At 33.5% G+C, this 16998-nt stretch overlaps 2 protein-coding genes across 2 annotated transcripts; one reads left to right on the top strand and one right to left on the bottom strand.

The window, feature by feature from the left end:
* The first annotated feature begins 3900 nt into the window (after positions 1-3900).
* LOC105335092 (neurocalcin homolog) lies at positions 3901-5375 on the top strand. The gene is made up of 2 exons (XM_011438783.4): positions 3901-4436; positions 4836-5375. Exons 1-2 carry the CDS (start codon positions 4050-4052, stop codon positions 5004-5006), a joined length of 558 nt encoding a protein of 185 aa, XP_011437085.1. The 5' UTR covers positions 3901-4049; the 3' UTR covers positions 5007-5375.
* Positions 5376-6237: 862 nt separating this feature from the next.
* Positions 6238-16997, bottom strand: LOC105335093 (protein FAM91A1). Its single transcript, XM_011438784.4, has 20 exons — positions 16798-16997; positions 16196-16490; positions 15709-15776; positions 15424-15540; positions 14991-15087; positions 14227-14289; positions 13388-13494; positions 13166-13204; positions 12710-12822; positions 12185-12315; positions 11530-11624; positions 11212-11298; positions 10855-11060; positions 10346-10433; positions 10125-10235; positions 9822-9935; positions 8945-9011; positions 8260-8728; positions 7927-7996; positions 6238-7758 (listed from the first exon to the last, which is right to left on the bottom strand). The coding sequence occupies exons 1-20, from the start codon at positions 16867-16869 to the stop codon at positions 7633-7635; spliced, it is 2535 nt and encodes an 844-aa protein (XP_011437086.1). The 5' UTR covers positions 16870-16997; the 3' UTR covers positions 6238-7632.
* Between the last annotated feature and the right edge of the window lies 1 nt (position 16998).

Raw genomic sequence — 16998 nt, 5'->3', positions numbered from 1 at the left:
TACAAGCTGTGATATGGAAAAGGGTATCTATTATTATATTTATTACATACTTAGTAATAAATTTTAAAAGAAAACCAATCAACTTGAACAAATTGATTATTCATATCATTTGAAAAAAGTCTGGACATGTACATGTATTTGATAAAAATATGAGCTTTAAAACATTTGCTAGCATTTGAAGTTTTCAACTGCACTTAAAAATGTCGACTGTTACTGAAAATGTTTTATTTTTCGTCTGTAAACATGCAAAAATGCCAAAGCGAAAAAGGGCAGAGGAGTTCTGCAAGGGGTGTGATACGGATCCGTATCAGCCCTGGAGGGCTGATAACCTGTATCAGCCCCGGAGGCCGATACGGATTTTGTGATGTCATCTGTATCACATGTGCAAAAAACCTGTATTTATTACTAAGTATGTAATAAAGTAGTATAACACCAGTATCACAAAAATGAATACAATGGTATAACACTGATATCACAATAGTGAATACAATGTTAATACATTGATGAATGCTATGGTATAACACTGAATCACAATGATAAATACTATGGTATAAAATTGATATCAATATGACAAATACAAAAGTATAAAAGTGATATCTTAATGATAAATACAATGGTATAACACTGATATCACTATGATGGATACAATGGTATAACATTGATATAACAGCAATGAGTACAATGGTATACCACTGATATCACAGTGATAAATACAATGGTATTCCACTGATATTACAATAATGAATACAATCATTGGTATAACACTTATATTATCTCAGTAATGAATACAACGGAATAACAGTTATACACTATGATAGATACAATGTTAAACACTGATATTACAGTGATGAATACATTTGTATACCATGAATATAATGGTATAACACTGATACCACAATTGATGTATACAATGTATAACACTGATTTCAGAATGATGGATACAATTGTAGAACACTGAAATAACAATGGTGGATACAATAGTATACCACTGATATCACAATGATGATTAAAATGGTATAACACTGATATCACACTGTTTGATACCATGGTATGATACTGACATCACCATGATGGATACAATGGTATACCACTGATGTCTCAATGATGAATACAATTGTTTTACACTGACATCAAAATGAAGAACACAATGATTTAACACAGATGTCATAGTTATGGATACAATGATATAACACTGATATCATAATGATAAATAAAATGGTATAAAAATGTCACAATATAAATTAAATGGTATATCACTGATAACTCAATGATGGATACAATGGTATATCACTGACGTCACAATGATAACTACGATGGTATAACACTGATATTACAATGATGAATACAATGGTTTAAAACTTATATCACAACAGTGTCCTAGTAACAGTATGATATCGATATTAATGTGATGCAAGATATCAATAATCAGTGATGCTACAGTAGTACAAACAATAGTTATATAACAGCACAGTATTTGATGGTTTAGTTTTGTTTGGTATCTGACATACATATATACAACATTGATATCACAGTTGTAATTTCAATATCCAATAGCAATACTAAAATATCAGACGAGTGTTTTATTTGGTGGAATAGCCATATGTTATCGCAATGGTATAGATCGGTATCAAAACGGCATAATGGATTAAAAAGCATTGATGTCATGTTGGTATTTTGATCTGTTGCATTGATATTAATATCTTGATGGTATATAGTCTCGTGTATAGTACGATATCGTGTAGTATTACAAGTTGGATGAAAATACTGTACAACCGCTGTTGCTACGTATAGTGAGAACCCACCAAAACATCGAGATTTTTGTAAACTGCACGTTTTGAGAAGATGTATTTTAAGCGCTTATAGATAATAATTGACTGATATCACAACATAATGTAATCAGTGGTGCAGCACTGACACCACACTGTTTTATACCAAACCTAAAACATTGTCATCAATGTACTGCTATGTATACTATAAGCGGAGTATTGGGGTGGAGGGGTTGGTGGTGGTGGTCGGAATTTCAGTTAATGTTTTAGATGATATTTAGACATATTTTATGAAGTTCTACAATAATCGACACCAAAGGAAGTATTTATGTTAAGGTTTGCTGCAGGCCTGTAGCCCCCCCCCCCCCCGGTCTGAAAAATTCGGATGGACGACCTGCATCTATGTGAAAGTATGCACTTTTTTATGAAAAAAAAACTATTACCCAAGTCAAATCCACTGCTTTCTACCCTAGCAAACCCAAATTGAAGGATCTAGTAACGCTATAAGGGTTATCGTGTTACATGTTGTTCGCGAGAGTTCCTCCCTTATATTGGCTAATGATCCAGGGTCGGATCGGTTTACTCGTATAAAATTTATACCTTTTGGCCCAAAAGGTATTTACGCCACACATTGCAAGTAATGATTATATCCCAAAAGTTTTGGGATAAAACCATTACTTGCAATGTGTGGCGTAAATACAAAGAATTAAAATACCCCCCTCCCCCCCCCCCCCCCCAAAAAAAAAAAACCCCAAAACAAACAAAATAAAAAAACCCCAGTATATACATGTGTATATCCACTGTAAAATTGGATGCAGGGTTCATCAATAACCATCGGTATGTGTAATTGATTGGAAATTAATTTAAATTAATTTCCATCGGCGGTTTAAGTCGATCAATTGAATTTCTAAAATTTGATTTGGTGTCTGTGCTATCCTTTAAATTTCATAATAGGTAAACGCCTGTTGAATACTAGTGTTTTCCCGTGGAATTGAGTACATTACGGCATTGGTACCAGGAAGCTTAAGTTTCTCTCCAGTACTCTGAGTAAATACTGACTCTAGGAACCATCGTTTCGTTGTGATCGAGGTTCACATGTAAGGCAAAAATATTGCGCAACTATTAGTCTTTTAGTGTGCATGCATTTATATATGTGCCTTACATTCGTCAAAATTAAGAGAGAGAGAGAGAGAGAGAGAGAGAGAGAGAGAGAGAGAGAGAGAGAGAGAGAGATATTTCAAGAATCTCGGTAACAAAGTTATCAGGATAGGATTTCATAATTGGCTTTGTGTAATACCCCATGCGATACGGTAATGTATAGTATTTCCATCTTGCTTTTTTGAGAGCTGGAAAAGAGTCTTCCTTTATTTACACAAAAACTTGACAGAATTTTACAGTCATTATACCTGTTCTTTTATTCGGGAGCAACTGATATTTGCACATTTAAGAGAATGTAAAGCCATTCTATTCTGTGTTTGTTTGTGATCTGCCGTGTTTGCGCCTGAGACGCAGAACGGAGCACTCATATATATCGAGGAATTTCTAAAAAAAAATTTTATTTGGTCATTTTCAATATTACGTTTTGGGAACCATGAATTTATCTGAAATATATAATATATGAATACATTCCTTCTGGGTGAGCTCGCGTTAGCGCAATAGCGTATTGTATACTAGTAATTGCGTTGTTGCGCTTTTGCAACAATCCTTATATGGGCCGATTTTCGGCTCGGTTTGAAGCTTCACAGAGTTCGTCCAAACATCAAACTGAGCCGAATCTCAGTCGAGACTACCTCTAAATTTATGTCAACTGAAAAGACGCATCTTTCTCTGACGGCAGGTGTTGGGGATATATTGAAATCAGACCGGGTGGATTCTCGACTTTGTTTCTTATTCAAATGCGAATCTTGTTAACTATTTTGTCTTGTTTCGGTGTCTAATTCATTCAGAGCAATATTTCATTTCACTTGGTTAAGGTGTTTTATTTCTAAAATTACCGGTGATTTAAGTTTGTATACATCTGATTGTGTTTCCACTTTAAACTTCTAAATTCTTCATTATCTTTGATTAATCACAATTTTTAACTCAACTTTTTTCTAAACTGTATTTTCTGCGAATTCGGTTTTCTTGAAATCCCGACATTATATCGGGTAGACAAGTTTGTTTAACTCTCAGATAACTCATCCCTATCCAACCGTGCGGTAGATCGTCTATAAAAAGCGAACAAATTGCATAATCGCAGCACAAGTTGAAAACGTTAGTTGAATCGCTATACCAAATTGTACAATGGGCAACAAAGGAGCTAAGCTGAGCCCCAGAACAATTGAGGAGCTTCAGAGACACCTGGGGGCAGATTTGTCAGACGAGGAAATCAAAATCTGGTACAATGACTACCAAGAATCTCTGACCCCGGGAAAAAACCAGCTCACGCGCAAGGACTTCACCGAGGTCTACGACAAACTGTTCAGTGGCGATGCCAAGGAGTTTGCAGAGCACGTGTTTCGCACGTTCGACGCGGACGGGAACGGGAGCGTGGACTTCCAGGAGTTCGCGGTGGGTCTGTTCGTGTCCAGTTGTCAGGACTTGGACAAGAAGCTGGACTGGGCGTTCCGTGTGTACGACATTAACGGAGATGGATACATCACTAAGGACGAGATGGCCAAGATTGTGACGGTAAGCGGCGCTTTTTATAGTATTGGAATGAACGGGGTTTTGTTTACTTCATCATTGGGATATACATTGGCTGAAAAGTTTAAGAAAAACGCACAAATGAACATCAAAATGACTTTATTAGTCATGTAAATCTGAATCTAGCTACCGGTACCTGCGTAAGTTGTTTAAAATTAAGAGAAAGCAGTATGCGTGTAATTATCTAAAGTTAAAAAGGATTGCATGTAAGATAATTTTACTTGTTGATTAACTACCACAAAGATAGCACGATGGTGGTATTTTGGATTATTCAAAAGACAGCCAGTCTTTAAAATATTGTTTTGTGGCGTTACGGCCACAGACCTCCAGTATTCATAAACAGAAGACGGGTTAAACTTAATCAATTTATCCTTTTTTTAACAGTCGATATGCAAAATGACAAAATCTACCGCAGATGTGGAAAACATGATCCACGATATTTTTAACACCATGGACGTGAACAAGGACCAGAGGATAAGTCGAGAGGAGTTCCTAAAGGGAGCCTCTCATAACGACTTCGTTATAAAGCTCTTGCAACCGGACCCCGATTCTTAGGACCGGCGCTGCAATCTTCAATAGGAGGCGTTTCCGTGGAATAGGAAGTTAATTTTCAAACACATTTATGTTTAAATAGTGACAAACTGTGGACAAAGAGACCCCTGTCTTGCCGTGAATACCTGAGATTTTAACAGATATGCTGGCTTCATCATACTGTTCTCTGTTGCGGAATTAAGTGGCTCTAGATCTGTGTCAATACAAAATAAGAGAGCTTTAAAACTATACGCTTTTCTTGTTTGAGAGAGAGAGAGAGAGAGAGAGAGAGAGAGAGAGATTTGCATGTATTGTATGAGAAGTTGTTTTATGGTTGATTTGTATTGTTAGATCTAATTAAATGTTTCAAATAAAATATTTCTGTGCATTTTTGTTTACGCTTTGCCTCATATTTAATTTGCGCTAACTTAATTCTTCACAGGATATCAGAATTTGAACCCGGCCATTTACAGCTGTCTCTCTTAATAGAATCCATAGTCTAATCATCAAAGGACAAAATTCGAAGGAATACTATATACCTTTATTTGTATAATTTAACTAAGGTCTTCGGAGTTTTGATTGAGAAAGGCATACCGAGGCCTTTCGATTGAGAAAAGCTTCGGGTCAGGCTAGCAGGGCTAGCAGAGTTGCTGCTAAGCAGGAACAATTGGACCCGGAAGAGATTTAACCTTTTTTTTTACTTGCATGTTCAAAAGATTATCGAAGGGTTTAGATATTTAAATATAGGTCGATTATCAATCAATATTCAACATCAAAAAGCTACAGTCCTGCTTTATTTTTTTCAGGTCTAATCATGCGAATGCATTATTTTTTTGTTGTTTATATATCTTGAATTATCTTCATTGTAAAAGTTTTACCGATGCCAACACCCATGCATATGCTGGCATACAAATATTAAATGGGCTAATAAAATTTCGCGCTCCATCTCGTATATCAAATATCAATCATTTAATTGCTTGGTTCAACACAAATATTTGTATTTGATTGCATATCAGTTATCTCTCATCGTATTATAAATGTATATAAATTATATTTATTGTTATTTCCCATTTACCAATGTATTTCCTCCAGTGAATGGAAGCATTAAACGGAAAACAAGACTCGAAACCTTTGCATCCATCCATATCTTCTCATCTAATCACTGGTATTTAAAATAAAATGATTTAAATACTTGAGTTTTCCACATGGAGCCTAGGTTCTCAATTACATAACAAAGAGAATAATAAGTTCAGAATTTTTCCATTGGTCCATTTCTTTTTAATAATTGATTAAACAATTCAATATATACAGGAAGTTGTATAATAATTACCAAAATAAATTAAAATGCAGGCTGTTGATACGAGTAAATGATTCTGCTATAGTCCTCTCCTTCCTATTGATGCAGAGGAGGTTTTAAATAAATATATTAACATTTGTCATAATACATATAATTATACACGCTTGTTACTTCCTGCCAAAAGCACCTCTTACCAAGAAAAACAAAAACTGTCATCTAAACTTTCAATCATAACTACCAATATGCCAGAGTAAAAAGCAATCGCAATTTACATGTCACATTTTACACGGACAGACAAATTGTTCAAACCAATTTTAATCATTGCTGAGAGTAAACGTACCGGTATTGTGCCTTGTTTGGTTCATAGAGAAGAGATCAATAAAACAATAGTTCGGCAACAGTCTTACTGTACATGCAATACAGGTTAACTTACAACATTGTAGATAAATGATAAGCATTTCACTTTTCACTGATATATAGGAAATAATCCAAATTAAAGCCTGCTTCTTTTAATGATGAAGCTGACTGAGTTAGCTAGATCAGTGATCAGCCATATCCTCACAAAGATGGAGGTACTGTGTGGGATGTGGCCACAGCCCCCCCCCCCCCCCCCCCCCCCCAATGATGTAAAGACACTTGCTACACATTCACAAGTACCCAATAATACATCAGTGGTTGGGTGGCTGGACTGATAATTTTAATATTAAAAACCATAAAACATGTAAGTATATTAACATACATGTAGTGACATGTCCAAGATATTGAAAAATAACTGGATCTATATTTCTAAACGAAACTACATGTGGTATTAAAAACCATATTGTTTTTTGAAAATTTTTGCATTCCTTGGTTTCTTTTCAGGTTACTACTATTTGTAGATTACAGTTAAGAAAATTATAAATTTCACAAAATATTAATGGATGAAATAATTCATTAAAGTACAAAGTATCATGAAGTCCTTAATAAGAGATCAACCAGTGGGAGAGTATTATAGCAATGAAAAAAAAATGCATTTAAATTTCAAAAATTCCACAACACTGGTACTTGCATTGTGTTCATTTGCCAAAAATAGTTACATTTTAGAAATTCTATTAGACTAGTTCAAATGAACAATATCATTTGGCAGTTGGCCAATATTAATATTAAAAGTTCTGATAGCCCCCTTTTCTTGAAACTTGTGTTTTTGTTTGAAACTTGTATTTTGGAATATACAACCAACTTATTTCTCTTGAAATGTATAATCCGTCAAACGCATTCCTTGGTACCAACACCGAGTTGACTTGGTGGCAGCTAGAAATGCATTTCTTGTACGTGTAGAGTGAACACAGTCTCCTTCATTGACTAGCAGTGACTTCATCTGCGATTCCATCTTTCCAGCTTCCCTCCATTAAACTGCAGACAGACAGTGGGCATGGGAGGAGTCTGCTCTGTGTCGCTAGGCAACAGAGGGTCAGAGGTCACCTCAGCACTAGGAACATCCTGTACACAGAAAAGAATAATTATGATTTAAGAGATATTTTCAATATTCTGCATATACAAAAAATATATAGCAAGTAAAATCATGTAATATTCAATCTATCCAATAAATTGGAAACAAACCACATGTACCTTTTTACAAAAGAGTACATGTACAAGGAAAACTCATACCTGGTACTGAGATATAAAGTTTAGCAGTCTGAGAGAGAGCTTCCTACTGGAATGTAGTAATTCTTGTAATCTGAAAACAAAAATCGATATAATAAAAATTTATATCCATATATGAATATTTACATCTTAAATGTAATGTAATATACCAACATGAATTTACAGTAGATATTAAACATTATGTCACTTTATCAATTAAAAAAAAAATAGATACAGAGATTACAATAGATTTTTAAAACATTCTTCAAATACATAAAGAAAGGCAACCCCTCAAATAACAAGTAAATGTAAAATTTCCCTTTTCACATGAATTTTTGTCCAACAAACAGTACCTACCCTTCTTGCTTGAACAGTCCAAAGTTTACAACCTTAGAACATATTTCTTTGTTGAGACCAGAGTCAAACAAAGGAATGCCAAAATAACAGTCAAGTAAAACCCAGTGGTCCTCCTTACTCAAGTCACATGACACTTGTCTCTTAGAAAGATCCAACTTAAGGTCTTGTTTTAATGCCTTGGCACTCGATTTCTCTGTACTTTCACTTTCCATTTCAAGCATGTCTATTTCCATGGCTAAGACATCAGCTGATTGCTGATCTTTGACCCCATTGCTTGGTTCACTATTTTCTTCCCCGGGGAATGCATCCTCCATCAAGAAATCCTCTTCGTGCTCTTCTTTCCACACTGTGTGTGATTCCCTTCCTGTGTTTAGCAGAGTCATGTAGCCACAAGAGTTTTTCATGTCGATATGTTCCGCCACTCTCTGTATTGCACTATGTTTTTGGTACGCACCACTTGAGAAATCGCCTGTAATTTTTACATAAACACAATTTGCATAAGTCCAAGGCATAACATTTGCAATTATAACACCAGATACATTTACAATGTACATATATAGTAAATGAAACCTTACCAATGTTGATATCTACTTAATTTGCAGAGTGTTAATTTTCAACAAAAGGCAAAACATGTAAATCAAAGCAAAAAATATAATTACATATTTTATTTTCTCAAATAACCAACCTGAATCCTCTCTTTGAAAAGGAAAAGCCACAGTGACTGTTTTACCTTCGGATTGCCAACCGTGAGCCTTTAACAAAGATGTAAAGTCTTTATCATACACTGTTAAGAATCTTCCTAAGGTGTGTTGTGAAGTTGCATGCACATCTTCAAAAATTAAAAAGTACCAGTGGCAGCAGCAAAAAATTGCAGGATACAATTTCAAGAAAGATGCCGATAAGATTTTTGAAAACTTTCTTTGAGGTGATATAATAACCTAAGATTAACCATGTAATTTAGAATTGTGTTGTGCATTTGATCATATCGAAAGGTTCCAATTTTATTAAAAGATTAGCTGTGCTTTGACATGACCTTGCAGCCATGAAGAGAGAAAAAATGTTCGTACAAGGATTTTACTGAGATCAGATTAAACCTTGACCTTGGTTAGATTGAGTCAAAGGGAGAAAGAATATTAATATACTGCAAATATATTATATTCATTTTGTGGTAAAATGTTTGGCAGATTTTTCAACAGTTTTGTGTAGTTTTGATTTGAGGCACATCTGAATGTATTTGCATGTATATACATAACATTAAGAGATGTACTTGATTTAGCAAAAGTTGCTCTTCCCTAAGAATGCTAAATATAATACACAGCAAAAACAATACAATTACAGTATTCCAAACAAGTGATATTTAATTAACAGTGGATTGACTGATCATTATAGGGCCTTTGAAAAACAAGACATTTGTGATGTGAACCACCTTATTTGTGGGAAACAAGTTTAACAATTTATTGTAAAAAATACAATGACATTAATGATATGTAATACATTAATTATATGTAATACATTTACCCTGTATCATGATATAGGTTTCAATTAAACTTAACAAAGTTTACCTGAACTAAAACTGCTGAGTGAGTGAGAGCATCATTCAGGGTCAGGAGAATGTTTGACGTTGCTATGACACCAGGATCATGACCCCAAGTTGTCACCAACAATCTGTCATAGTCCTTCAAAGAGAACACCAATAACTACTATTTTCTTTAACAACAATAGATAAAGAGTATACATGTAGTAATTTTTGATTCTGACCAACACACAGAGGGAAATATGATACAGTATAGATTTCTGTTAATGACCGCCTAATGGTACATGTAGTACATGTCCATGTATTACAGATAAACAATATTTTTACATACATAAAACATCTTAGGTAGTCTCCGTAACTTAGTTCCTTTCACCAGTAGAAGACTAGGAGGCCCACAGCCCGTGATGTGGTATAAATATAATTTAAACCATACAGAGTTGACCTGAAAGGGTAGAATAAACAATTATAACATCAATAGGGTAAGTGGGGATTAAGTGTGTGTATAAATTTTCTACAGCTAAAAATATTTTTGTAAGTTTAAAGTTGACAAACCTCTGGAATGGCTGGACCAATGTGTTGAGGTACACAACTACTGACTGGACGAATCTCGTAACTCAAGGGGGCCATAGACACCAGTAAGCTGCAACACCAAAGTGTAAAATCATTCCCATGTACCCAGTAGTAGAAAATACAACAACAAGTCATCAAAAGAAAAAGCTACTACCAGTAAAACTCCAACTTAGTTTAGCATTCTAAGATAGAACTTCCATGATCAAGAAAATTACTAATAGTCTTAATTGTCTCTTGATATAGGTTGAAAATATAAACTGTGGTCTTGTTTACTTATGGATAATTACGTGATTATATGAGAGGAACCTCAGACTGTTGTTGCAGTGATGAGGCCCAACAGGTTACATTACATTTAGATAATTAAGTCATTATATGAAGTACATGTATTTGTAGTTGTAATTAGGGTTCAGCACTCTGGCTCAGGTTGCAGCAGTTTGTTAGATCACATTAATTATTATTTAGAAAGTTACATGATGATGTTAGAGTTATACCTGTAATTCCGGTTCAGCACCCTGGCTCTGGTTGCAGCATCTAGGCCTAACAGGCTCTCACACCGAATCAGGTCCACAGCCAGTCCATTGCCATTCTCTGTGTCCATGTTGAGTTCTTTGTTGTATCTCAGGAATCGGACAGTGTCCCTCAGAGTCAGAGCATGTACAAAGTACCGCCTGGCCTCACCCTCTGCTTCAGAACCCACCTAATAATAAATCAAGTACCGGTAAATGACTATAATACATGTCTTATATTAAGTTAGTATTGTAAATTCAATATTTTAACATGAAAACGTAATTTGGTATACTAGAAGATGTTCATTTAAAATAGGAAATAGCAGATCCTTGAAATCTCACCTTTTCCAGTTCTGCAAGAAAGCTATCCAAGGATTCATCACTTAACTTCCCAACTTCAAACATTGTTACTGCATGACTTTTTAACCCCTGAAATTACAGATACATTTATATTAACTTTATTGATTTCCTTTAAAATTTTAATCCGTGAATTCTGTCAAACATTTTCATTTTATGTACTTTTCTATACATTATAGAAAAAAGTTTTACTTTAAAATGCTATATGAAAATGTTACCGGTATTTAAGATGCAATAGAATAAAACACCATGCACTGACAATGAAATAAATTTGAGAAATTATGATTAAGTATTATGGCCTACTGGTGACAGATTCCCCATCATGAGGAAAGCAGTCAGAGTCGAGTCAAACAGGAATGCTATCCGCCTTGTAGTGCCACTGGTCGGACTTATGTCTTCTACAATAAAACAATGTACTGGTAAGATTTTACTGCAAAATATTTAAAAGATATGAAAAACACTAAACAAGTATCGTTTTTAATTTATGCAATTCAGAGATCTCTTAAATAAAGGGAGCTAACTGTCATTGAAAGTAACAGCACAAATGTGTGTCAAGAAACATTTATATGTAACTAAGGTCAAAAAGTTTGAGTTAGGTGATCTATAAATCTCATGAAATATTTTTCATTTTTTTTTCACACATTTTAAACTGCAAAATAAATTTTCATAACTCGTATCAAAAAAATAATGTACATTCCATTTCCTTATTCAACAAGAATACTGAATTTCCCTATTTAAAGTCAAATCACATGCACAGAAGTTCTGTTATACCTGTAATTTCATACACATGTACACGTAATTTTCTAATAAAAGCAAGATTTTTAAAAGCACAATAAGTGCTTCTTGCAATTTTAAATGGATATTAATTCCATGTCTTTAATTAGATATCTATAGTTACTGTATAATATTTTGAAGTCCATATTAGGCCTAAAACAGGGCCTATCTTTGTACAACTTACCCATGGCTGTTTCCAGGGCGCTTTTATTGGCGTTACTACTTGTGTCTTGAGCTACTGGATTGTTACTAGCCTCCAGTAAAGCCTCCTCAGATGTCTCGCTCCAGTCCAAGATTATCTGCTCCTTTGTTAATCTGAATAAAGCAAAATTTAAACAAATATAAAAGTATTGATTATCTTATAATGTTCATCATTAAATTGACTCCTGTAGAGCTGCATATTCAAGTTCATAAAATCTATATACACTAATTAATGGTTTAAATGAAGAACAGTTGTTTACAGCAAAGTTCAGTCTTAATTTTTTTTACATGTATGTACAATTTTATTAAAGAAATTGAATTCTAGTTAGGCATTAACTTTATTATGAAGTAAACATTAACCTTTTTCAGTAATAGAGGAAATCTTTTCACAAAACTGGTAACCATAACATATTGTCTAAAATTTGTCTTATTCATACCAACCCCCCTTCCCAAGAAATTCATAAAATTCATAAAATTAAAGGCTATAGGTTATAACATGGATGATTACTTTTTGTTTGCTGGTTGTATTTCTCTCCAGGATGGGTGAAGTTCTTCAGTATTCACATTTTCAGCTCCTTTCTTTTTGGCAAAACCAAGGCGGCAATACATTGACACTGCACTCTGGATGTTGATCAAAATTGAGATATATACAGTAGTTCATGAAGCATTGAATAAGATATCGTAGATTTTATGCGAGAACTTAATTCCATGACTCCTCCATTTTGTATCAAACTGTGGGAACATAAAATTGTGAACAACAAACTTCTTTTTTTAAAAATTATGCATACGGTATCTAGTTCACAAATGTCAGAAAAATATAAGTGAGAATTCAAAATTCACTGCGATGCTTCTTGTGCAGATTTTACCCAGTTATTACAGTATTTCCTTGTGTTTAATAAAGAATCTACACTATCAACAAAATACTAGTGATGTCATGTGACTAGTGATGTAATATTCTTCTTACCTTTACTAATTCTGAATCAATCTGCAAAACACTAGCAAGCTGAAAAATGATGAAAAGCAAGATATAAAATCGGCAATTGTTTTCGATCTTGATAAACAGTGGTCAAAATCATTCTAAACATTTACACGTATTTGCTGAAGACATAAAAACAAGGGAATCAGCAAAATATAAGCTGTAGTCATTAAGGTTTTACATCATTTGTGTAGTCAGTAAAGCTCCTACCTCTGACACCGTGGTGTGTTCATCGATGGAGACAAAAATCTTATACAGCAGGGTCTCCAGATAATCCCCCAGCACTCGGTTCATCACAAAACCCTCCAAAGGGGGCACTAGAAAAAAAATGAAACAGTGACAGAAACTCAGCTCATCATGAAACCCTCCAGAGGGGGAACTAGAAAACAAATATTAAAACATTGACAGAAACTCAACTCATCGTGAAACCCTCCAGAGGGGGCACTAGAAAACAAATATTAAAAATTGACAGAAACTCAGCTCATCATAAAACCCTCCAAAGGGGGCACTATAAAACATATATTAAAACATTGACAGCAACTCAACTCATTCTGAAACCCTCTACATGTAGAGGGGGCACTAGAAAACATATACATGTACAACACTAAACTACTAAACAGAAACTCTGTTTATTAGAAAATACTTCAGAGGGGGATTTCCCTTTAAGCAATTTAAACATAAAAGAACTTAACAAATAACATAAATGTGAATGAAAACGTACTTGATAACTTTTTACTAAAAGACATATATACCATGAAACACGTAATATTCAAAATTGTGACTGATAAAACTGGCACATTTATAGTTTCTAGACAGGGACTTAAAAATCATCCCATACTTCCATATTTTACATACTGGTACAAATTTATAATTCAATTAATCTATCTCATACTTCCAGTTTTTACATACTGGTACAAATTTATAATTCAGTCATTCTATCCCATACTTCCATATTTTACATACTCGTACAAATTTATAATTCTATCATTTGTATATGTGTTAATTGCAAAACACCTAACCTACATTATAATTCTCATGAAATAACTTACCGATTATGCAATCTTCATCATTAATAGGAACATTCAGATATATCAATCCTTTTCTGTAGAGACCTAAATAAAAGAATAATGTTATCTAATTTGAGATTGTAACAAAGCAATTTTGATAAGGACATTTATCTAATTTAATGATCGATGCTTAACTTTTTTACAGTGACACAGTTTTATCTTATGGAAAAAAACGCGATGGTGAAACCCAACTATTCATTTTATATATCAAATAAAATATTGTAATGTATACACAAAGATGTCAGTTATGAAAAACAAAGGGTTTTTAAAATATTACTTTGGAGAACATCAAGTTTCCAGATGGTAAATTGGAGAATTCATGAAAGAAATAAAATTATATCAACTTCGAAAAAATATTTCAAGACAATTTTGATTAAAAATTAGTTGCATTGATCAATTGAAAATTTGGTTAATCTTCACATTCTACTTAGAACAATCAACAATTCATGTAAATTCTTGATATCAATTTTGCAACGTACATTTTTATTTACAAGTACATATATGAGAAGAATTTGTTATAAACCAAAAGAACTTCACATATCTGTTAGTTTCTATCTTTCTGATCATAGTTAGTTCTACTGTACTTTTACATGTGGTTTAAAGGAATGATACATAAAATCGTGCATCTGCATTCATACTATTTTTAATTATTAATGACAAAACATACAAATGTACAATATGTCATGTACATTTTACATTGTATAGTGTTCTTTTTCAGTCTTCAATAAATACTGTGGTGAACCTACTTTGAATAATCTTGTAATCTAGCTCTCCAGCCAGTTGACTTCCTTTCTCACTGTCAATTATAGAATCTATTACATTCTTCTCAGAAATTGTGCACATCTGAAATAAAACAAGATATAAAAATAATTAAAATGCACACAGAAAAGAAAGTCTCCTACATAAGGACTTACTGCAAAGTTGTATTGTTCATTTTGGAAAGTGTTCATGCTTTGAGAAAAATATTCTGGTTTTTTTTTTCAACTCTACACATGAACTAAAAACTACAATATTTAATTTTAATGCTAATTAATTAATCCCAAACTAAAAATTTATCCTTTCACAATCGTTGGCACAATTTCATCGCTTTTAACATTTAATACAGGAATTTTAAAAAGTTAAATGGTCTCTGTCTCAAGTAGTTTCGTTTATGGATATAAATAAAAACTTAAGAATGACCTTGATATCTTCCTCTGTGATGTACCCTACATTCACTAGCCACCAGTGTTCAAAGGTCACTGTTTCTATTGGTTGGGCTGGCAAGAGATCTTTTGGAGGTTTTCGACGGAAAAATTTCTGAAAAAGTTAAAAGACATGTATTTTTCCTCTAAAAAAATCCATCAGAATTGCTGTTAAAGTTTAAATTACCATAGTGAAAAGAAATAAATCATAAAACTTTAACACCATGTGCAAACAAGAACGCTGTTTCATTATGTATTAATTTTAATGAGTGTATAGACTCACCTTTGATGATCTACATTGGTTCATTAAATCAATATACTGATTCCTACCAATACCCAGCAGCCTTAAACCTGAAACAAATTATATTACATTAACTCAGCAAGAAAATTTGAGCAATGGTAAAATACATGTATTGTGGTAGACATCTTTAAAATCATACATATTGGTATGCAGTGTAATTTAAATCAAGTTTGACATTTAGTTAAAAAAAAAATGATTAAAATACATGACAAAGATCTAAAATTTCAACAGCAACGAAAATTTCAAAGTATACCTTTTAAAAAAAATTTAAGTCATTAAATACATATCTCTTATCTAGAAATACGAATCTCATACATAAACTTCCTTAATAGTATTTCAATAAAAGTTTCCTGTTTTTAGAAGGTACAGATTTCTTTTGATTGCACTATCAACAGCAATATGATCTTTAGAAAATTGCTACAGTGGGCTAAAAGATAAATACCTGAAATACATAATGAAAATAACTTACAGTCTGCAGCAGTGAAATTGGGGAGAGAGTCATAGCTCTTCTCTTGTGTCATGATGTCAGACATCATGTTGATGTAGTATGTGAAGGGAGTGACCCTCAGCCCTTTGACAATGACATCAGACAGGTGATAGGGGTAGAGCATCAGATGCTCCTGGCTGTATTGCATCAAGTCTTCATAGTATCTTCGTTCATCCTTCCTCGCAGTCCGCACTAAATTGCCTTTATAGCGGAGCTGATTTTTTATACTAAACTGAACGATGGCTTTCTCATATTCCCTATGAGAGTTTCCAAGAATCTATAGTAAATCAGATATAAATAAAATAAAATAATTTATATTTAATCTATCATTTCTAAAATTATCATTTCTAAAAATTATGTACTTTAAGACATTGGGATTTACCGGATTGATAATTTGACAATTGACTTTCAATTAATTGATTAGCATTTCATTCATACAAGGTCCAGTAGCAATGACATTAAAGTTAAAGCAGAAAGTTCAAATAAATACTAAAAATTCGATTCATATATTCTAATGAAAATGAACGTGCATTATCTCCACGAGATAAGAAGAGGATATCATCATACGTAAGAGAGTAAATTACTTGTTTGACGGCTGCTGGCAGTTTCTGCCACGTGTTGTTTTGTCTGATCTGGTTTTCCACGTCTGAGTTCATGTCGTTTGTTGATCTGGACAGTCAATGATGCTGTCGTCTGTCATTATTTGCTTATCATATGATCAGACATCCACCACCCACTATTTCTATCTGACATGTTGGAAAGTGCTATCAGGAAGCGAAATATGT

This window comes from Magallana gigas, chromosome 7 (genome assembly GCF_963853765.1).
Source record: "Magallana gigas chromosome 7, xbMagGiga1.1, whole genome shotgun sequence".
In the NCBI taxonomy this organism is placed as follows: domain Eukaryota; kingdom Metazoa; phylum Mollusca; class Bivalvia; order Ostreida; family Ostreidae; genus Magallana; species Magallana gigas.
Note: the sequence above shows the minus strand (reverse complement) of the source record. Positions and strands in the feature narration are given on the sequence as shown.

Coding starts and splice junctions, on each gene's coding strand:
- LOC105335092 (XM_011438783.4), top strand. CDS start 4,050: ATGGGCAACAAAGGAGCTAAGCTGAGCCCCAGAACAATTGAGGAGCTT. Junction 4,437..4,835: donor AGATGGCCAAGATTGTGACG/GTAAGCGGCGCT, acceptor TTTTTTTAACAG/TCGATATGCAAAATGACAAA.
- LOC105335093 (XM_011438784.4), bottom strand. CDS start 16,869: ATGAACTCAGACGTGGAAAACCAGATCAGACAAAACAACACGTGGCAG. Junction 12,823..13,165: donor TTGATTCAGAATTAGTAAAG/GTAAGAAGAATA, acceptor ATCAACATCCAG/AGTGCAGTGTCAATGTATTG. Junction 8,729..8,944: donor TTTTCAAAGAGAGGATTCAG/GTTGGTTATTTG, acceptor TAAAAATTACAG/GCGATTTCTCAAGTGGTGCG.